Source organism: Carcharhinus amblyrhynchos, chromosome 4 (genome assembly GCF_965287045.1).
Source record: "Carcharhinus amblyrhynchos chromosome 4, sCarAmb.v2.hapA, whole genome shotgun sequence".
Lineage (NCBI taxonomy): Eukaryota > Metazoa > Chordata > Chondrichthyes > Carcharhiniformes > Carcharhinidae > Carcharhinus > Carcharhinus amblyrhynchos.
This window is the reverse complement of record NC_137327.1, coordinates 130,409,649-130,432,770: the sequence shown is the minus strand read 5'-3', so window position 1 is coordinate 130,432,770 and position 23,122 is coordinate 130,409,649. Positions and strand designations below refer to the sequence as shown.

The 23,122-nt window shown below is 42.3% G+C and overlaps 1 protein-coding gene across 1 annotated transcript in view; it reads left to right on the top strand.

The window, feature by feature from the left end:
* Positions 1 to 23,122, top strand: part of ar (androgen receptor) — a 247,025-nt gene that overhangs the window by 126,017 nt on the left and 97,886 nt on the right. Inside the window, exon 3 of the mRNA XM_080187884.1 lies at positions 18,721 to 18,837. Coding sequence (XP_080044010.1) covers positions 18,721 to 18,837 — 117 coding nt within the window. The remainder of the gene's footprint in view (positions 1 to 18,720; positions 18,838 to 23,122) is intronic.

Below are 23,122 nucleotides of genomic sequence, written 5' to 3'. Positions count from 1 at the left end.
CTGTTCCCGCAACTGGGATTGTTTGCAGCATTTTCTGAAGTGTGCATAAAGCCTTCTCACATTCCTGGGCTCTCTCCCAATTGTCTGTGTAATGTTTACAAGAATCAAGCTATACCTGCACAACTTTCTTTAAGACACGGCAATGCCCTATCATTTCTTAAAAGGATCTTGAAGCCAAAACATCCTCCGGTATCGCTAACTCTTGTACAACTTTCCTTTCTGCCTTATCTGTGTCTTTCCTCCATCTCAGGGTAAGTCCTAAAAATTATGCCTCCTTATGCCTTACCCAAGGCAACGATCTAATGGTATCATTGCTTGAATTATTAATCTAGAAATTCAGCTCGTGAACTGGGGACCCAGGTTCGAATCCCATTAAGGCAGATAGTGGAATTTGAATTCAATAAAAAATAATTGGAATTAAGAGTCTGGAGAACTGGAATTGATGTCCATGAAACTGTTGTTGATTGTCAGAAAAACACACCTGGTTCACTAATGCCCTTTGTGAAAGGAAGTCTGTCATCCTTACCTGTTCTGACCTGCATGTGACTCCAGAGCCACAGCGATATGGTTGACTCTCAGCTGTCCTCTGAGCTGGGCAACTAGGGATAGCCAATAAATGCTGGCCAGCCGGCAATGCCCATGTCCCAAAAATGAATAGAAAAACCAAAGAAACCGAAAACACGCAATGAGTTAGGAGCTGCAACAACAGTTTCATGAAACATTTTATCTTGTTTGAGTCTGTGCAAATAGGAACAAATCATCCACATATTGAATTAGCTTGTACCTGCCAGAGAATTCCCTGAACTCTTTGTCATTTGCCAATGTGGTAGACATATCACCTGTACAGCTGACCTTTAAAAGGTGAAGGCAAATTTGTACTGATCTTTTCTCGTCATAATAGGCCAAAACCCATAATAAATATTTAACACAGTGTGTCTTTTTCGGAGCTTGATATACTGCTAGTCAAATCTGCTGGAGCAGTGACCATCAGAACTCAAGCTGCAATATCCTTACTTATTACCCTATTGTCATCATCCATGATCCATCTGGCTTCATTTCGACGAGTTCAATGTATTTGCCTGTGTCATCAAAGATCTTCAGACCCCATGATCCACAAGGGACTCCATCACTACTTCTAGATCCCCTTCTGCTTCTTTGGGGAAGTTATATTGCCTTTGAGAGATCTTCGTAGATGGTCCGTCTACCAGCACTTTTACTCCTGGTTTTCTCCCTTAGCTTTTGGTGGACAAGTGCCCTTTTCATGCTCCATAATGATTTTACTCCACTCTTCTTTTCAAAGCAATGTTTTCCCAATATGCTCCCTTTTCTGAAACCATACGTACGTTTTCTTGTCAATCTAGCAAGATGCACTATTACTAAATAATTTGCTTCCATACAGTCTGATGCTCCTCTCCCATTATCCCAATTCATTAATTTGCATTCCAATTTGTGTATAAAGATATTTTGATACCATGCTAGCCAGTTATTTCCTGTAAATCCTCCCAAGAGGTAAAAGTTCACCTCTAGATCGACTGGATACCCACAGAGCCATTGCATGGACCACAGTCTGTGACATCCCTGTATATACTGTCTATTTCCCTTTCTGTCCTTCTACTATTAAACCTACAGTTAGTCTACTGTGGCTGTAATGTCTAAGGGGACAAGACATGATAGCTGGCTGTTATGGCCCCTTCATTGCGCAAAGGGTTTCAGCTTAAGTTCCTTTTCATCTCCTCCCTTTGTGGAATTATATTACCTCCAGTCTGGCGTAGTAACTTCTCCAAGGTATGGGCCAACCATCCTGTTACATTTTGAGATCCACATCCCCAAGATTCTTTCTAGCCCTTCCATATGCCTTGGTGCATAACTCTCCGATGCTAGTTCGTCAGTTTTGTCAGCTACAGCATTCAGTGCTATCTCTGCCTGGTCAGTTGCCTGTACTTTTTTTTCCACAGGTGGTCCCTTGGTTTTGCTCCATCATATCTTCACAGTCTCCCTAGCTCTTTTTAGGGACCACGTCTGAACTTACCTGTGCTTTAACCTTCTCTATCTTTTTTACCCCTTTCTGACTTGTTCCTATCCTGCTTGCCTTGTTTATCCTCCCACAGCATACTCAGTGTTAACACACAATCTTCCATTGCACTCCTATCTCCCAAATCAAACCGTGATATGATTATGTAAGTAACAGGTTTTGTGCGAGCTACAGGAGACACTAATCATTGGCGGAGATCATCATCTATCAGTTAATTCTGATCCAACCCACCTCCTTGTGTTTCATAATAAACAAGCTAGTCTAATAGCAAATGTTTCTGGGTGTTTCTCCTCCCCAGCATAGTTTGTATCATGATCATAAACCGGTCACCTTCTCTGCACCCGCAACCTTCTCTAACCCATTGCGTAGTATTGTTCCAAGTTACCATTGGTTGAACATATTTGACACTTTAGTATAGTGGAGTTAGACAGAACCGACCTATCCAGACAAAAAGGAGAAATTTCTTTTTCTTCGTTTTCCTCAAAATCCAGCATCACAGCCATCAATTCTAAACCCAAAATGGGGTACCCGTATGTGCACTCAGATCCTGTGGGGATCAGCTAGTGGGGGTATTTACAGACATCTTCAGCCTCTCTTTACAACAATCTGAGGTCCCTGTCTGCTTCAAGAAGATGACCGTAATCCCGGTACCCAAGGAAAACCAAGCAACGTGCCTTAATGACTATCAGCCTGTGGCTGTGACCTCCATCATTATGAAATGCTTTGAAAGATTAGTCATGGCACCAAACAATTCCAACCTCCCGGATTAAGAACATAAGAAATAGGAGCAGGAGTAGGCCATCTGGCCCTTCGAGCCTGCCCCGCCATTCAATAAGATCATGGTTGATCTGTCGTGGCTCAGTTCCACTTTCCGGCCCTCTCCCCATAACCCTTAATCCCCTCTCTTATCAAAAACCCATCAACCCGCTTCTTGAAAATATTTAGCGAGGCAGCCTCCACCACTTCAACGGGTAGAGAATTCCAGAGATTCACCACCCTTTGAGTGAAGAAGTTCCTCCTCAACTCCGTTCTAAAACGCCCCCCCTTTATCTTGAGGCTGTGCCCCCTAGTCCTAGTGTCTTTTTTGAGCGGGAAGAGTCTCTCCACCTCTATCCTATCCATCCCATTCATCGTCTTATACGTCTCAATGAGATCTCCCCTCATTCTTCTAAACTCCAACGAGTGCAAGCCTAGTTTGTTCAGCCTCTCCTCATAGCTCAACCCCCTCAACTCCAGTATCAGCCTAGTAAACCTCCTCTGCACTCCCTCCAAGGCCAAAATATCTTTGCGCAGGTACGGCGCCCAAAACTGCACACAGTAGTCCAGCTGCGGCCTCACCAATGCCCTATACAGCTGCAGCAAGACCTCCCTACTTTTATATTCAATCCCCTTCGCTATGAAGGCCAGCATCCCATTTGCCTTCCTGACCACCTGCTGCACCTGCAAGCTGGGTTTTTGCGACTCATGCACAAGGATCCTGAGGTCCCTCTGCACCGTCGCCTGCTGCAGTTTTTTGCCACGTAAGTAATAGTCCTTCCTACCATTCTTCCTACCAAAGTGGACCACCTCACACTTGCCAACATTAAGTTCCATTTGCCATTTCCTGGCCCATTCGCCCAGCCTATCTAGATCCTTCTGCAGACTCTCCACACCCTCCGCACAATTTGCCGTTCCCCCAATCTTGGTGTCATCCGCAAATTTCGACACCCTACACTCGGTTCCCTCCTCCAGATCATCTATATAAATGGTAAAAAGCTGAGGCCCCAGCACCGACCCCTGGGGCACTCCACTAGTCACCATCCGCCAATCCGAATAGCACCCGTTGACCCCCACTCTCTGCCTCCTATTTGACAACCAATCCTCTATCCATGCTAACACCCTACCCCAACTCCAAGTCCCCTGACCTTCTGCAGTAACCTCTTATGAGGTACTTTGTCAAACGCCTTCTGAAAATCCAGAAAGACCACATCCACCGGCTCTCCTCTATCGACCGCCCTAGACACATCCTCATAGAACTCCAGTAAATTTGTCAGGCACGACTTCCCTTTAATGAAACCGTGCTGCGTCTGCTCTATCAAGCAATTCCCTTCAAGATGCCTCGCAATTTCCTCCTTAATGACGGATTCTAACATTTTACCTACCACAGACGTTAAACTAACCGGCCTATAATTCCCTGCCTTTTGCCTGGCACCCTTCTTAAACAACGGCGTAACATTAGCCGTTTTCCAATCATCCGGCACTTCCCCGGAATCCAGCGACGTCTGGAAAATAACCACCAATGCATCCACTATAACCTCCGCCATTTCTTTCAGAACCCTCGGATGCATTCCATCCGGTCCTGGGGACTTGTCCACAATCAGCTCCTCCAGTCTGTCGAGCACCACCTCTCTAGTAACAGTAATGTCATTAAGACCCTCCAGTCCTACCACCTTTCCATCGCTAACACCCGGCAAATTATTCACGTCCTCCTCCGTGAAGACAGAAACAAAAAAGTTATTCAATACCTTAGCCATATCCCCATCCCCTACCACTAGGTCCCCTTTCTCATCCTCTAAAGGACCAACGTTCACCCTAGCCAGCCTCTTCCTTTTTATATATTTATAAAAACTCTTGCTATCCTTTTTTATATTAAGCGCTAGCCCAGCTTCATAGTTTCTCCTACCCTCCTTTATCAGCTTCTTTGTCAATCTTTGTTGACATTTAAACCTCTCCCAATCCTCTTCTCGCCCACTACTCTTAGCTACTCTAAATTCCTCCACTTTTAATTTAACACTTTCCTTCACCTCCTTCGTTATCCACGGCTTATTACCTCTCCTCCTGGATCCACTACAGTTTGCCTACTCGCCACAACAGGTGCATAGCAGACTCCATTTCCCTGGCCCTGCATTCAACCCTGGAACACCTAGATAACAAGGAATTTATGTCAGACTCCTATTTGTTGACTACAGCTTAGCCTGCAACACTATTATTCCCACAAGACTCTTCTCCAAACTCCGTGGCCTAGGCCTTGGCACTTCCCTGTACGACTGGATCCTGAACTTCCTAACTCACAGACCACAATCAGTAAAGATAGGCAACAACATCTCCTCCATAATCATCCTCAGCACTGGTGCCCCACAAGACTGTGTTCTCAGCCCTCTACTATACTGATACATCTATGACTGTGCGGCCAAATTCCTCTCCAATTTGATTTTCAAGTTTGCTGACGACACCACCTTAGTGGATTGGATCTCAAACAATAATGAGACAGAGTACAGGAGTGAGATAGAGAGTCTGGTGAACTGGTGCGGCAACAATAATCTCTCCCTCAATATCGGCAAAACAAAAGTGATTGTCAGGAAGTGTGAAGGAGAACGTGCTCCTGTCTACATAAACAGAGGCGAAGTAGAAAGGGTCGAGAGTTTCAAGTTTTTAGATGCCCAGATCACCAACAGCCTGTCCTGGTTCTCCCATGTCGACACTATAGTTAAGAAAGCCCACCAACGTCTCTACTTTCTCAGAAGACTAAAGAAATTTGGCATGTCAGCTATGACTCTCACCAAGTTTTACAGATGCACCATAGAAAGCATTCTTTCTGGTTGTATCACAGCTTGGTATGGCACCTGCTATGCCCAAGACTGCAAAGGAACAACAAATGTAGCCCAAACCATCACGCAAACCAGCCTCTCATCCATTGACTCTGGCTACACTTCCTGCTGTCTCGGCAAAGCAGCCAGCACAATTAAGGACCCCATGCACCCTAGACATTCTCTCTTCCACCTTCTTCCTTCGGGAAAAAGATACAAAAGTCTGAGGTCATGTACCAACCGACTCAAGAACAGCTTCTTCCTTGCTGCTGTCAGACTTTTGAATTGTCTAACCTTGTATTAAGTTAATCTTTTTCTACACCCTAGTTATGACTGTAACAGTACATTCTGCACTCTCTTGTTTCCTTCTCTATGAAAGGCATGTTTTTTCTGTATATCGTTAAGAAACAATACTTTTCACTGTATGTTAATACATGTGATAATAATAAATCAAATCAAAACGTGCCTTTCTGTAACTCCAACTCATTCAAATGTTCTTAAATCCCTCGCTGCCTCCCGTAATCGTGAGAGACTATAAGCTTGCTCATAATTCAACAATGCTGAGCGTCCTCCAGCCACTGGTGGCATTTTCTATTACTGTACTGAACCCATTACACCATAACCTTTCCTTTCACTTTCCATAATTTCCTTTTCTGCCGCCTTCCACAAATTGTGTAACACATTCCCTTCTTCCAGGGCCCTGCAATAGCACACTTTACATCTCTTTGACTCTGTAACTTGTGCTGGAGCTGTTTAATTTCTTCTTAGCATGCCAGTCACCATTTCTGAGCTCCTTGTGCTGCACATTTTACCTGCAGTTCCTATATGTAGAATCATAGAACCCGACAGTGCAGAAAGAGGCCCTTTGGCCCATCGAGTCTGCACCAAACACAGCATCCCTGGACACTAAGGGGCAATTTCTTAGCATGGCCAATCAACCTAACCCACACATCTTTGGACTGTGGGAGGAAATCGGAGCACCCGGAGGAAACCCACGCAAACACGAGGAGAACATGCAAACTCCACACAGACAGTGACCCAAGCCCAGAATCGAACCCAGGACCCTGGAGCCGTGAAGCAGCAGTGCTTATCGCTGTGCTACCATGCCGCCTGGAAGTGTTGTTGCAAATCAACTGTCTCTGCTTGTAGGTAGCAGCACATTATTGCTATCTTCTGCCTTTTCTCTCCAGTCTCGTCTCTGACACTTCTTTCATCAATCTCGCAATTACTACATTCTTTTTCTGCAGCCTGCAACCTTCTCCTGCAACCTTTCTTCATTTCACTGATGTTCCTGCACTATCTGTTGTGTTTTTCGTCCATATGGTAACAGCCAGACACGCCGTGCTCATTTTGATTTTCACTTGGTCATGAACTTTACATTCCTCAAATTTTTGTGGAGTCAGACTCAACTGCAGTGACCCATCCAGGTGGGTTAAAATGGTCAAGGCTCACAACCCAGTACATCTTAATCTTCTTTTAACTGTTTATCAAATCACAGATGCCTGTCCAGGGCACTGTGCAATTTGAATCGGTACCCACCTATGCTATTCCCTTTATCTCCTTGATTTCAAACACTATTCACTCTGAGGATCCCTTTTGAGAAGTCTGTCCCATCTGTGTGGATCTCACTTTCTACTGTTATCCTTGCAAATCACTCCCTCTATTCCTAAATGCACGCTTCTCATAGTATAAAAATCACACCGATGACAATGATTGCTGAACAACCCTCTTGGATTGTAACATCTTAAATCTTTTGTCGGTTCCAGTCCTTGGCCTGTGAATAATCTATTAACATACAAAGATTTATTGATGGGAAAAATTCTGGGCTTATCAGTGTCATCAGATGGGAATTTTGCATTCTGTAACAATTTTGAAATTAACACTTCCAAGTGTGGGGGTCCTTTCCAAATATAATGGAACCAAGGTTGTTACTTTGTAAGTAATGCTGTTAACAATTTGGCCATAAGGCTTCAATGGTCAAGAAAATCACTTAAATACGGACAAACACATGACATTCTGTGATCTGATTATGCCAGCTATTTCTTTGTTACCATATTCATGAAGTCGCATCCATGTCAGCATAGTACCAAGATTATGAATGCTTTTATTCAGTTGCCAGATTGGAAATTGTGGGTGGGAAATATAATTTGTACTGGTACCTAAAGACTTCAATCTTCCAAATATTTAGTTGGAGGAAATTTCTGCTCATCAAGTACTGGACCATCAAGTACTAAATGTAAGACAATCTGTGTAACAAATAGAGACAGCTTGGGTTTCAAGGAAGTTTATTTATTAGTGTCACAAGTAGGCTTACCGTAACACTGCAATGAAGTTATGTGAAATTACTCTAGTCTCCACACTTCAGCTGTTTGCGCACATTGAGGGAAAATTAGCATGGCCAGTGCACCTAACCAGTACGTCTTTTGGAGGGTGGGAGGACACAAGCATCTGGAGGAAACCCACGCAGACATAGGGGGAATGTGCAGACTCTGCACTGACAGTGACACAAGCTGGGAATCAAACCTGGGTCTCTCTTGCTGTGAGGCAGCAATGCTAACCACTGTGCCTGTGATGGTGATGAGATAGAGTTAAGTGCAGTTTGTTTACATTTCTCACTTGGTATTGTGTCTTCAGATATCATTGAGGAGTAGCATGCAGATGAGAAATAAGAGGGCCAAGGTAGCAGTAGAGTCATGGAGATTTACAGCATGGAAACAGGCCCTTTGGTTGAACTTGTCCATACCACCCTTTTTTTTAAATGCCTAAGCTAATCTCAATTGCCCATATCCCTCTATACCCATCTTACCCATGTAACTGTCTAAACACTTTTTAAAAGACAATTGTACCCATCTCTACTACTCTGGCAGCTTGTTCCAGACACTCAACACATCTCTGCGTGAAAAAATTGCCCCTCTGGACACTCTTGTATCTTTCCCCTCTCACCTTAAACCTATGCCCCCTGGTTTTAACTCCCTCACCTTTGGGAAAAGATATTGACTATCTATGCCCCTCTTTATTTTATAAACCTCTATAAAATCACCCCAAAGCCTCCTACACTGCAGAGAAAAAAGTCCCAGTTTATCCAGCCACTCCTCGTAACTCAAACCATCAAGTGCCGGTAGCATCCTAGTAAATGTTTTTGGCACTCTTTCTAGTTTAATAATATCCTCTCTATAATAGGGTGACCAGAACTGTACACAATATTCTAAGTGTGGCCTTACCACTGTCCTGTACAACTTCAACAAGACATGCTAACTCCTGAATTTAATGTTCTGAGCAATGAAAGCAAGCATGCTTGAATGCTTCTTCATCACTTTGTCCACCTGTGACTCCACTTTAAAGGAGCTTATGAATCTGTACCCTCGATCTTTTTGTTCTATAGCACCTGACTCCCCTCAACACCCTACCATTAACTGACTTAGTCCTGCCCTAGTTCGATCTACCAAAATGCATCACCTCACATTTACCTAAATTAAACTCCATCTACCATTCATCAGACATTCAGATCTTGATCAAGATCCTATTGCAATCCTAGATAACCTTCTTCACTGTCCACTATGCACTAATCTTGGTATCATCTACAAACTTACTAACCATGATTATTAAAATTCTCATCCAAATCATTAATGTAAATGACAAATAACAATGGACCCAATACCGATCCCTGAGGCACACCACTGGTCACAGGCCTCCAGTTTGAAAATCAACTCTCTACAACCATCCTCTTGTCTTCTGTTTTCAAGCCAATTTTGTATCCATTTGGCTATGTTACCCTGGAGCCCGTGAGATTTAACCTTATGCACCAGCTACCTTGAGGTACTTTGACAAAGGCCTTGCTAAAGCCCACATAGACAACATCAGCTGCACTCATCTATCTTCTTGGTTATCCCTTCAAACAACTCAGTCAAAGTTGTGAAGACATGATTTTCCACTCACAAAGCCATGCTCATTGTCTCTAATCAGTCGTTGCATTTCTAAATGCCTACAGGAGTAGAAGAGCCACTGCAGGTGGTTCTTTGCAACAGCTTAATAAGAACACAGAACTTGTGTTCAAATAATTGGTGTGACTTGAAGGAAAAGCTACAGCCTGGTCTACTAATGGAAATTAATTTTACTGTGATCGTAAAATGCTGGAAAGAAATTTAACACTTGATGTTTATCATCTGTCTTATTATTAGGGTAAACACAGTGAGAAGTCTGACAACACCAGGTTTAAGTCCAACCAATTTATTTGATAGTAAACTCACAAGCTTTTGGGATTATTAGGGTTACAGAGCATAATCCCCTAAAGTATGTTATGAATCCCGACTAGCAGTTTTTCTATTTTGGCATTAAAGTGAGAATAAGATATTTCACTCCAAGGGTGATTCTATTGACACAAGGAAGCTTTTAACACAGTTTAATTATAACAAATTATTTAGTTTTAACTTTTACTAATTTAAATACTTAAACATGACGATATAATTCTTATCTGCTAACCTGTCTCTCTTAGTTCTAATTCAAGCAATAGTCTTCTTATTGATTTCAACGCCTCTTCAAAATCAGTTAATGACACACAGGCTTACATACTTGGTAACAGTCCTAGAACCTTTTGAACACCTCTGGAGAGAGAGTGACTGAGAGACACTTGTCTTCTGACAGCCACAAATAGCAACCTCCAAAGAGTGAGACGGAAAGCCACCTCCTACTTCTTTCAGGAGCAGGTAGAAACTGATTGCTTCAAAATAAAGAGAATTATGTGTTTTCCCTGCAGGCTTAGCTCTGCCCATTTACATGAACCTGCCTCTGCAGATCAATCTAATCAAAACCCGATTCTGAAACCCAGGGGAATAAACAAAAAAAAATACATTAACTCAGATTAAAACTAACACATCCCTAGCTAAAATCAGTCATTAGCTTGCATTCTCAGTGTGAGAGCTGCCTGGTGGAGGCAAAGGCAAATTGGTACCGTGTAAAACAGAGTTGAATTTTAGACATACCCCTTACAAAAACATGATGTAAATATGTTTCTTAAAGGCAAGGTAATATTACATTAAAAATATTGCCAAGGAGATGCACTGCTATTTTCATAAAATTTAATGTCTTGCATTCTTTAGGCTCATAGACTACAATCCCTACTGTGCAGAAGGAGGCCATTTGGCCCATTGAGCCTGCAACAACAACATTCCCACTCTAGTCCTACCCTCGTAACCCCACATATTTACCCTGCTTGTTCCCCTGACATTAAGGGGCAATTTAGCATGGCCAATCAATCTATTCCATACTGTGGACTGTGGGAGGAAATAGACGTGGGGAGAATGTGCAAACTCCACACAGACAGTGACCCAAGCCAGGAATCGAACCTAGGTCTCTGATGCTGAGAGGCAGCAGTGCTAACCACTGTGCCACCATGCCACTCATAAATTTACCAAATGTGAAATCTCAGTGCAGAGGCCACCAGTAGTACAAACCAGAGCTGCACTTCTACTGTGACCTTCCAAGGTCTCATAAATAGCAAATAAATGATAGGAATTACCAGGAATTGTGATCATGTTGGTCAGAATACTGGAAAAATTATCTGATTCTCTTCAAATAGTGACATGAGCTGTTTCTTTGCTCAAACAGAATAGATTGCTTTGAAATTGGAGATCTTCAGAATGTCTTTAATAAAAGCAAATTACTGCAGATGCTGGAATCTGAAACCAAAAAGGAAAATGCTGGAAAATCTCAGCAGGTCTGGCAGCATCTGGTAGGAGAGAAAAGAGCTGACGTTTTGAGTCCAAATGACCCTAAGTCAAATCTCAGCCTTTGTCAAAGGGTCATCTGAACTCGAAACATCAGCTGTTTTCTCTCTTTACGGATACTGCCAGATCTGTTGAGATCTTCCAACGTTTTCTGTTTTGGTTTCAGAGTGCCTTTGTGGTGTTTTCTTCGACCTCTCCTGGAATGCTGGTCATTTGAGTTGAGACAACAGGACCTGACGGGGGTGACACTTCCGGCCATCCAGTTATAGAATCCATTCCATGATTGTTGATTTTTCAGTTTTGCCTGAGTGCTTGTGAAATTGGCTTGAAGAAGAACACTAAGGTTTGTTTGACGGTCCTCCTATTAACTCCAGAGGACGCAGCAAAAACGTTGCTGGTGGCATTTATCTAGTTTGCATATGTGTCACTGAAACGCAGTCCAGGCTTCGCTATAGTGCAGGAGTGTATGTTCTGTACAGCAGAATGTTTGTTGATTTGCTGAGGTCTTTATTGTCAAACGTTTGCTGGTGTACTTTATTACATAGGGATATAATTTGTCTCTGGGTTGTATTATCTCATGACTAACTTAGCATATTGGGATCAAGGCAATCTTGCCTATGGCGAACGCCTGGAACCTGAAATTGCTCAATACTATGTCTGAGTGCTCCACCATTTTAAATTATTCCCACTACTTATATAATCAATGAAAGACCTGGAGGCACCCATCCTTCACCATTCTCCAAATTTAAATAAAGTTTGGAAGGACAAAATATGTATCTGTTGGCTTTCACTATTCAAGTGAATGAACTTTTACATATCTATTTTTAATGAAAATGGGAAGAATAGAATAAATAAGACTTGTGTTTATATAGCATTTTTCACTATCACTGGATGTCTGAAAGTGCTTAACAAGCAATCCAATACCTTTGAAGCCTGGTCACTGTTGTAATATTGGAGAGTTGAATATGTGACTCAAAGGTTAGCATAAGAGAAATGGGTTCAATTCATGGGACTCTAGTTCTTATACTGCGGTAAGTGGAAGCTGTACCATTGGGAAGGTCTACACCTGAATTGTGCTGGGACCAGTATTCTGATGAATTGTATAAATCGGATGTTAGAGAGGACTTTAAACTAAATGGTGGGAGTGAGGGAAAGTGTGATAACCGAGAGAGAATGAGGCAGAGAGCAAGCTAGCAATGAGGAAATTGATAATATGAGTGTACAAACTTAAAAGTTCACCAGCAGACAAGCCCAGTGATTGCAATAATAATAAAAATAGAGAATTCAAGGTACTCTATCTGAAAGCACCTAGCAGTTGCAACAAGCTCAAGTGGAAGAAAACAGGAATGATCTAATTGCCATTACGGAGATGTAGCTGCAGGATGACCAAGGCTGGGAACTGAATGTTCAAGGATACTTGATATTTAGGATGGATAGGCAAAAGGAGGTGGAGTACTGCTGTTGATAGAGAACAGGATCAGTACATTAGTGTGAAACGATCTTGGATTGAAAAATCAAGATGTAGAATCAGTTTGGTTTGAGCAAAGTAATAGCAAGGAGCAGCAAGCATTGATAGGAGTTGTCTATAGCCACCAAACAGTATGGTAATATAGACTGCAGGATAAATCAGGGAATTAGAAGTGCATGTAACTTGGGCATCTTGGGACAGTTCCTGGAATGTATATAAGATGATTTTCTAGAATTGTATTTTGAAGAACCAACTAGAGAGCGGGCTATTTTAGATCTAGTTTTGTGCAACGTGAAAGGGCTAATTAATTAATAATCTTGTTGTAAAGGAAAGAATGACAAAATTTTATATTTAGTTTGAAAGTGGTTCACTTCAATCCGACACTAGGGTCTAAATGTAAACAAAGGGAATTACAAAGGTATGAGGGACAAATCATCTGACAATCTAAAATGGACCACGTACGTCGGGACGCAATGTACAAACCTCAAGATAAAAGGGGTGGGGGAGGCAGGGAGGAAGTATCCAACATCACCCTAATTCCAATTTCCACCTTTGTGTGGCTGCATCGAGCTATGCATAGATCTTCTGTATGCAAACACAAACCTGTCCCCATGTTGCGAAGGAGGGATCTGGCCACACTGCAGTGGAACGCTAGTTGGACCTGGCCCTTGTGGGAAAAATGTATGCAGAAAATTATCTTTGACCACAAGTTCATCAGGCAGTGGTCTGTACAGAATGTCCTATTTGCCCTATCGGAAAAGTTGATGACAGAGCCTATCAGATTAATAGTCATATAGCAAAGTGCCTCATCACCAGAACTTTCAGATAAGCACCAAGATCTAGCTTGGCTGGTGGTGAGAAAGGCCCTCCCATTAGATCCTTTCTATCTGCCTAGAATCTCACCCCATCTGCATGTTGCCCTCAAGGTGACTGTGCTGGGGAAGAGACCTTTGTCGACCTCCTTGTGCAAAGTACCTTTTCAAAGAAGATCTGGAGAGAGAGAGGGTGGTTTTTATCGAAGTTCATCCAGAGCAGCTGCATGTTGCAGGATTCTGTGACATACTCCAAGACAAACATCAGCTACTGCTGGAGGATCATTAACGTGGTGAAACACGCTCTTTGATCTGCCCAAGACTTGTTGGTCTTCCAGTACAAGGAGTTGTCCCCGACTGAGTGTTTCAGACAGCACGTTCCAAAACCCAGGACTACATGCTGAGAGACACACTAAGACTTGGGGCAGCCACCTCAGAGGGGAAGGATGCTGTCGAAGTTCTTTCAGCCACAGTGAACCGAGGTGAGCAGAAGCCCTTTGGGCCGAAAGACTCATTGAATGTATACAATGAATATTACGTATGTCACAGTTGTATTGAAGCATCTCAGAGTGCAACTTGATCTATGTAGGCAACTTTTAAATACCTTTGCATCAGTTGCCAGGACCGTTTTGAAATGGCTGTAATGTGTCTTTGACTGTATTGGAACAGCTTCGTGTAACTTGATACATGTAAAGAATCTCCATGTTACAGCACCTTGTGTGATGGCCATTTTGGAATGTTTGGAACATTATTTCAGATATTCTGTGAATAAAGTATATTTTTGCAAAAAAAAAGGAGGCAAATTGGGGAACTATGTATAAAAGATATCAAGTCATGTGGGGATAGTGTGGGCAAATGGCATGAGGTGGAAGAACAGCCATGATCTAATTGAATGGTGCAGCAGACCGAATTGCATATTCCTGTATTCCTACGTTCCTAAATGCGACAAGCGATTTGCGCACAGGAAACCATCAAAAGCAATATTGTGATAATGACCAGATTATCTATTTTCCTGATATTGATTGAGGGTTAATTTTTTTCCAGAACACTAGATATAATCCCCCTTCCTTCTTCGATGTCATGCTATGGTATTGTTTATTTCCAGTTGAGCAGGCAGATGGGGCCTTGGTTCAACATTTCAACTGAAAGATAGCACCTCTAATAGTGCAAACTTTCCTCAGTATTGCATGGGCATGTCTGCCTTGATTTATGTGCTCAAGTCCTGGAATGGGAATTGAACACAGAACCTTGTGATTGAAAGACAAAAGTACTACTCTTGAACCATGGCTGATGAAAATCAACAGAAAATGAAATATAAGAATTTGAGTCCAGAGAAATAATTTGATGTCACAAGGGGCCATGTGCTGTAGGGTGGTATTTTCGACACTCGATCCTCCATTTTGTAGATCGCACCTGTCTTTCACTCAGTATGGCAGGCTTCACACAAGAGGGCTGCCGGCAATCCTGGGAGTGAGGAGCGCTTTGTATTGCTGTGTAGATTACTTACTTTGTGCAATTTTCTGTGTGCTTTGTGTTGGTTAGGATTATATTCATTGGAGTGTAGAAGAAAGAGAGGCTCTCATAAAACCTAATAAACTTCTAACAGGATTAGACATGGTAGATTCAGAAAAAGTGTTCCCGATAGTGAGGGAGTCCAGAACTAAGGGTCACAATTTGAGGATAAGGCATAAACCTTTTACAACTGAGGTGAGAAGAAATTTTCTCTTCACCTCAGTTGTGGTGAATCTGTGGAATCCACTACACAGAAAGTAGAGGCCAAAACAATCTGAGGTTTCAAGAATGAATTAGATATAGTTCTTGGGGCTAAAGAGATGAAGGGATATAGGGAAAGATGGAATTTGATGATCAGCCATGATTGTAATGAATGGTGGAGCAGGTTTGAAGGGCAGAGTGGCCGACTTCTGTTTCTGTTTTCTATGTTGGACTAAGGAGCTGAATACCAGAGGTGAGGTGATACTGCCCTTGACATCAAGGTAGCATTTGACCAAGTATAGTATCAAGAAGCCCACGCAAAATGGGGTCAATGGAAATCAGGGGGAAATCCCTCTGCTGATTGGTATCATGTGGCACAAAAGAAGACGGTTGTAATCATAGCATCCCTACAGTGCAGAAAGAGGCCATTCGGCCCATAAGCCTGCACCAGTAATAATCCCATCCAGGCCCTATCCCTGTGACCCATGTATTTACTCTGCTAATCCTCCGACTCTAAGGAGCAATTTAGTATGACCAGTCAACCTAACCTGCACGTCCTTCAACTGCGGAAAGAAACCAGAGCACCAGAGGAATCCTACACAGATAGAGAGAACAGACAAATTCTACGCAGACAGTTACCTGAAGCCGGAATTGAACCCTTGGCACTGTGCAGCAGCCGTACTTAACCACTGTGCTGCCGTTATGATTGGAGGTCAATCATCTGCGCTCCAGGACATTACTGCAGGAGTTCATCAGGATAATGTTCTAGGCCCAACAATCTTCAGCTGCTTCATCAATGACCTGCCTTTCATCATACAGTCAGAAATGTTTGCTGACAATTGCACAGTGTTCAGTATTGTGCGCCAGTCTTCAGATACTGAAGCAATTCATGTCCAAATGCAATAAGACTTGGACAACATCCAGGTGTGGGCTGACAAGTGACAAGTAACATTTGCACCGAATGATTGCCAGGAATCATTGCGAGTCCAGCTGCCCAGTTTAAATTTTCAAACAGAGTTTAGCGGTTAACTGTCAGTTACCATTAACTGGTACATTCTCTACGGTAATGCTTCTACCAATCAGAGTCCACATGCCAACCAATCAACTGTCTCTCCTCATCCAGTTTAAAGTTTTTGTTTCCCTTGATTTGGTGTTTTTATGATTGTCCTGGCAAGCGCAAGATGGAAAGCATTGACAAAATGTCTTTTTTCAGAAATTCGCAAGAAGGTTGTTTTGATGGGAGGTAATATATAATACCTCAGACAGGATTTTCAGATTGTGCAGTTTCCCAGCCCAACACCTGAAGAATCAGCAGTATTAATTGGTAGGAAATCGAGGTCCCATCCCTAGCTGGCAATTTGATTGGTTGGCAACTTGGTAATCCCAGCAGCTTCTATCATAGCAGTGGCTAGATCTACAAAAAGCAATCCCTATTTCGAAGTTCCACAGACTAGGATCTGGTAAGTATATAGGTTTCACAGGGGAGAGGTAAAGCCTGAAAGGGATGGGAGGGGTGTAGGGTGTGGCTGGAGAGGCGGGGAGTTTTGACAGAGAGGCTGGGGATGAGGGAGGAAATGTGCACCAGGTTTTGTGTGTGTGCATGTGTGCATGCTGTCATGTGCAGGGCCTCACTTGGGGCAGAAACATGCTGGCATCCCCAAGTGCAAATCCAGCGGCAGTGTACTACAAGTGTTATGCAGTTCATGAAGGCATGTGTGTTAGCAAAGGCATTATATGGCCATAGTTGTGAAAATCCAAACTGAAAGAAGACGAGAGCAACACCGAACAAAAACGTGTTTGCAGATTGATTTCTTACACTAAGGGATGGAAATATTTAATTGAAATACTGAATAATTATTCTTCCGAGGAGTCAGGTTGTGTTAATTTCTTCATTGTTGAAGGCACTGATGTATTCCTGCATCTTATTATTCAACAACTATGAAAACTCACTGGATTTTAATTGAGTGTTTTGGAAACCTGTCAGGTGAATTCAATGATTATAGCAGTGCTGATTCTATAGATCAAGGAGATGATCACAGTCAATACCATCCAGCATTTCTACACTGTAAAGGGCATGCCAATAAAGTTAGACTTCACAAAAGAGCACTTGTGATATAACCTTGAAATTAGAATCCAAAACAAAGATTTTGCAGTGGAACTAGACTGGTAGTTCGGAACTATTTAATTCAGTGCTAGATGCTGAAGTTGTAACGTGCTGAATTTTTAAGAAAAGGGCATATTGGGAGAGCTCTACAGACCTTTTTAAAGAAAAATGTAGGGGACCCATGCAACCATTTCTGATAGATCCCACTTTGCCATTGGGGGAAAGGGACTCGGACTTGACTCACCAATGAGAGAAACCCAAACCTAGCTGGACCATTTCAATTCAGTACTGAGTTCAAACAGAACCCAGTTTGGTAATTCCAAGAACTTCAACATGTGTTCTGGGAATCACAAATTCATGGTATACATAAGAACAGATAAGGTCTGTTAAATTGTCATGCTCTGATGCTTTCTAAACTTAGTCACTCACTCACCTGAAGAAGGAGTGACACTCCAAAAGCTTGTGCTACCAAATAAGCCTGTTGGACTTTAACCTGGTGTTGAGAGACTTCTTACTCTGTTTACCTCAGTCTCCAACGCTGGCATTGCCACATTATGGCTTTCTAAATTATCAGTTGGTTTAAATGTGAAAGAAACCAATCTGCAGATGTCAGTAATTATTAAAAGGAAACCTCTGAATGATTTTTTTGATTTGTAGAACAGTTGATACATCTGTGGGCGGAGTATTTATTGAAATTGTCCTAGGTGTTTTTATGCAAGCTTGGTCGAATTTCAAAAGCTACAGTGATCTCAGCAAGGGATTGGGGATGGGGGGTATTGTATGAATTGGCATGGAGGTACTGTGGGAGGTAGGTGTGGGTGAGGATCAGTAGAGGCTAGAGCGCCAAGTAAATGTTTTTACTTGGATGATGTTTCAGGGAACCAAGGCTACTTCGGCTCTCACCTGTTCGTTTCACTGCTGAGGATCTATTTCTGGTGTCAAAGGGCCTGCCTCTAGCCACCTACTGCCCTGGAGCAAAAACTGACAGGGTACTTTAAACCAAGGCAGGGGTTTGATGAGTCAGAAAATTTCCAAACTCAAGTTATCTGCCTCAGTCGTGAAAATGTGGCCAATCATGTTTATTCCTCTAATAGTATTGAACCCATCAGATCTAAACATTTCCAACTCAGGAGATAAAAGCTCCCAATCATCGTAGACCCTAAGCCAGGTTTCTGGATTCTTAAATCTAAATCATGCTCACCATTAGCCAGTTATGCTACCTAATTTACTTGTGTTATTTTAATCAATAGATCCTAGAATTTTGTATTCCAGTACAACTTTTATTTGATTCTTTTCTTCTAGGAAAGCACAAGTTTCTTTGTGCTAGCAGGAATGATTGCACAATTGATAAAGTACGGAGAAAAAACTGCCCATCATGTCGTCTGAGAAAGTGCTTTGCAGCTGGAATGACGCTTGGAGGTAAGAAACATTTCCACAGTTTTGATTAAAAGGTTAGATGGTTGAAAAATTGTAATTAAAAAGGATGTATTTGATACTGAGCTTTCAAATAATTTTAGATAGTTTTTCTCTTTATTCTTTCGTAGGATGTGGGCATCGCTGGCAAGGCCAGCATATGTTCCCCATCCGTAATTACTCTTGAATTGAGTGGCTTGATAGACTATGTCAAGAGGGCAGTTAAGAGTCAACTACATTGTTTGGTTCTGGAGTCACAGTAGTCTAGACCAGGTAAGGAAGGTAGATTTCCTTGCTTAAAGGATATTAGTGAACCAGATGGGTCTTTGCAGCAATTGTGGTTGCTATAATGGATACTAGCTTTCAATTCCAGAATTTTTTACATATTAATTGAATTTTAAATTCCGCCAGCTGCCACAGTGAGATTTAAACCCTGGCCCTCTGGATTACCAGTCCAGTGACATTACCACGACACCACCGTTTCTCCTAAATATAAACGGGATTGTCTGTATCTCTGTTACCTGTTGTTAGTTTGTATATATCAACATTGAAAATTGGAACAACTGTTTTGTGTAGAATTGACCCTGATGTCAAATTAACATCATGATTGTGGAATGAGGGGCACAAATATTACTTGTTATTACTAAGGATCAATATCAGTCGTTTCTGCTTTTCATGGGGCAATTGTCCACATGCATGAGTTCACCTTTTATATACATGCTAATAACACAAACTTATCTCCCATCTCTTTCGATCCCACTACTGGTTTTGATGTCAGACTGGTTGTCTGAATTTCATTTTTGGCTGAGTCACAATTTCCTCCATATAAACACAAGGGAAAGACTAAAACTGTTGTCTTCAACACCTTCTGCAAAATCTATCAATGCTACTGATACAGTCATGGAATTTCTAAATAGCCCATTTGCCGTTCATTGTTGCTAAAAGTAAGTGGCTGTTGCCGTAATTGGCAGGAAAGCACCTTTAGTATTGTCTCCGTGAAAAGATATACGCCAAGTGTGTGCCTATAGATTGTGTGTGCCTATAGATAGCCTATAGGTTGTTAGTTATAGAATCTTGCTGAAAAGTGCCAGAGCATCTTGTCTTGCGCAAGTCAAGACAAATATCAGATTGCCAAATTTCAACCAATCACAACAATTTATACAGAAGGAGAGAAGGTGCTGATTTGTTGGCATTTTGACTGGTTATGGAGAAAGCAGGAGGGAACTATTACAGGTAATTTATAGAAGGTGCAAGGCTTGAACATATTCCTTTTGTTTGCAGAGAATGGATTCCTGCATACAGAAACATGGAAGCTAAGAGCAAGAGTGGGCCATTCCGCCCTTCGAGCCTGTTCCACCATTCAGTATGATCATTGACTGACCCTTTGGGTAGGATTTTACAGCTTCGTTCATCCCCAAACTGTAAAATCCCACCAGAAGTCAGCAGACCTTCCCATTGTCCTACCTTCGCCCACTCCGCATCATACACCACTTCCTGTGGTGGGTGGGGCAGTAAAATTCCAGCCTCTCTGTCAATGCCATATTCCCACATTCTTCCCAAACCCTTCAATGACATGAAAATCTAAAAATCTGTTGAATATATTCAATGACTTGGCCACCACAGCCTTCTTTGGTAGGGAATTCCACAGATTTGCTACCTTTTGAGTGGAGAAATGTTTCCTCATCTTAGTCCTAATTGGTCTACCCCGCATCCTGAGACTGTGCCCCCTGGCCTAAACCACCCACCCCCCCCCAATCAGGGAAAACATTCTCTCTGCATTTAGACTATCCATCCTATATATATATGAATGCGTATTGCTTTCAGCAAATGTAAGTGAAGCACATTACACGCTCAACTGCTTATCTTAAATTGATTGTTAGTGTGGCTTTTAGCATGTTCAAGATTTTTCAGCAAGTGCTGCCCAGTCACAGAATCACTATAAAGTAGACTGGGTTTTGCAAGTGCAGGCTGGTTGAGTGTGATCTGTACTTCACCTTTACAAACAACAAAGGAACATGCAGTTTGATTTGATCAGTTGCTGGGGTCTATGGCCAGTGTAACTGGCATCATATTGACACTGAAATTCATACACAACATTGGTTAAATGGCAGGCAGAATGTCTTTTTGAACTGACAGTGGCATTCTGTTGGAGAAAGATACCACTGATGTAACCACTGCATCGTAGTCGAGTTAAACGGCTTGTTAACTTGTTGAAATTTTTGAGATATTTTGTCTTTTTGACAAATTCTACACACTATCCAGTATGGCACTCTTCATATCAAGGTATAATGTGGAAGGTTGTACGCTATTTTTGGTATGCTGCTTTCTGAGGTGTATGTCTTCATCCTAAAAGATGAGAATGTGCTATTTACATGGGCAGGTCTCATTGCTGTTTAATATTTTACTCAAATTGGTTGCTGTGTGAACTTCTCTTATGCGGTTGAATATGTGTCCATAACATACTGCTTGCTCATTTAGACACAATGCACCTGAATCCTGGAACCTGGAACCTGGACTGCTGAAATACATATATCACAATTGAAGTGCTATGTTTATAAAGAATGGCATCTTCACCACCTTTTTCTCATGAAGGAAGGTGCTAGTTTGATAGTACACTCAGCATTTACTGTTTGACAAGGTTTTCTTGGGTACAAAATATCACACATGCACAATTAGACTCTTCCTATTACCCCCATGGCACCCATCAACAGAAATAATTTGCATTTTTTTTATTCATTAGTGGGACATGAGTGTCGCTGGCTGGCCAGCATTTATTGCCCATCCCTGATTGCCCTTGGCGGGCAGTTGAGAGTCAAACACATTGCTGTGACTCTGGAATCACATTAGGCCAGACCAGGTAAGGACAGCAGATTTCCTCCCCTATAGGACATTAATTAACTAGGTGAGTTTTTCTGACAACTGACATGGGTCATCAGAAGATTCTTAATTCCAGATACTTTTTATTGAACTCAAAATCTATCACCTGCCACAGTGGGATTCGAACCACAATCCCCAGAACATTTGCTGAGTTTCTGGATTTCTGAGTTGCTAGACTAGTGATAATACCACTAGGCTATTCCTTCCCCAAATCAATTCAATATCTGTTCCCTTAGTCAAGAAAAGTGTACCATGCTGCTTAAGTATAATAAAATTATTGTTTTCCATAATATTTTGAAGGTTTCCTCGATTTCCAACTTTGGTTTGAACGAAGTTTGATGATCTTGATAAAACATAAGTACAAAAATTGAGCACATCTATCTGTCTTGTTTTTGACAACATTATGCTTCATTATTTGCAGCAAGATACAAGAAACATAGGGTCACCTTGGGTGTACTTCCTGAATGGATCTTGTCTAAATTGATATTTGGGAAATAATAGAGCGATTCACATCTACTAGAATACATCGACATTGCTGAAAGCAGCGAGCCTGGGCCTTCTTTCTCAACACCAAGTCTTAAAATAGTCCAGTCATTACTGATTGTTGAGACTGTTTGTGGTATTTCAGTATTCCTTGTCTTGCATTGCATTGTAAACCTACTTTGGAAAGACTGAACAAAATCAACTTTGCCACCACCCCAACACAACCACAACCCACTTAGCTTCAGCCTCCTTCTGATCCAATATGTTAAGTGCAACCAGATTGTTAATTTAAATGCTCCACTTGACTTTGAACTGAGCTTTGTATCCCATATGCTCTCCACCACAAAGATTTCCACCTCCATCCCTATCTCAAAGAACAAAGAAGAGCAAAGAACAACCCAGCACGGGAAACAGGCCCTTCGGCCCAACGAGCCCGCGCCGCCGCATCACCCTACACCTATTCTACCCTGCATGTCTACGAATGGGACCCTACTCAGTCAGATTCAGGGAAGAAATAGTGTCAATTTGGTAAAAACCGATTAGCCTAAGAGCACATCTTTGGGGTGTGGGAGGAAACCGGAGCGCCCGGAGGAAACCCACGCAACCACAGGGAGAATGCGCAAACTCCCACAGACACAGGCCCAAATCCATGTGTCTGCACAGCCAGCAGTGCTAGTCACTGAGCTGTTGCGGCGCCCGTCTACCGGTCCAGGATCAAGCACACACACCGACATGAAGTACTAGGCCACTCCTGGACTTCCAAGAGCAGCCCATGCACGACCCGCCGTGTGCATGCCCCTCGCTTGACACGAGGTGGACCTCCACCTGTGGAATAAAGACAAAAAATATTAATCATACAGCCTGCCCTTCCGGTGTCTCCCGAGGTTTAACCCTATTTAATAGCCCCTACCATATCCCTCCATTCTCGTTT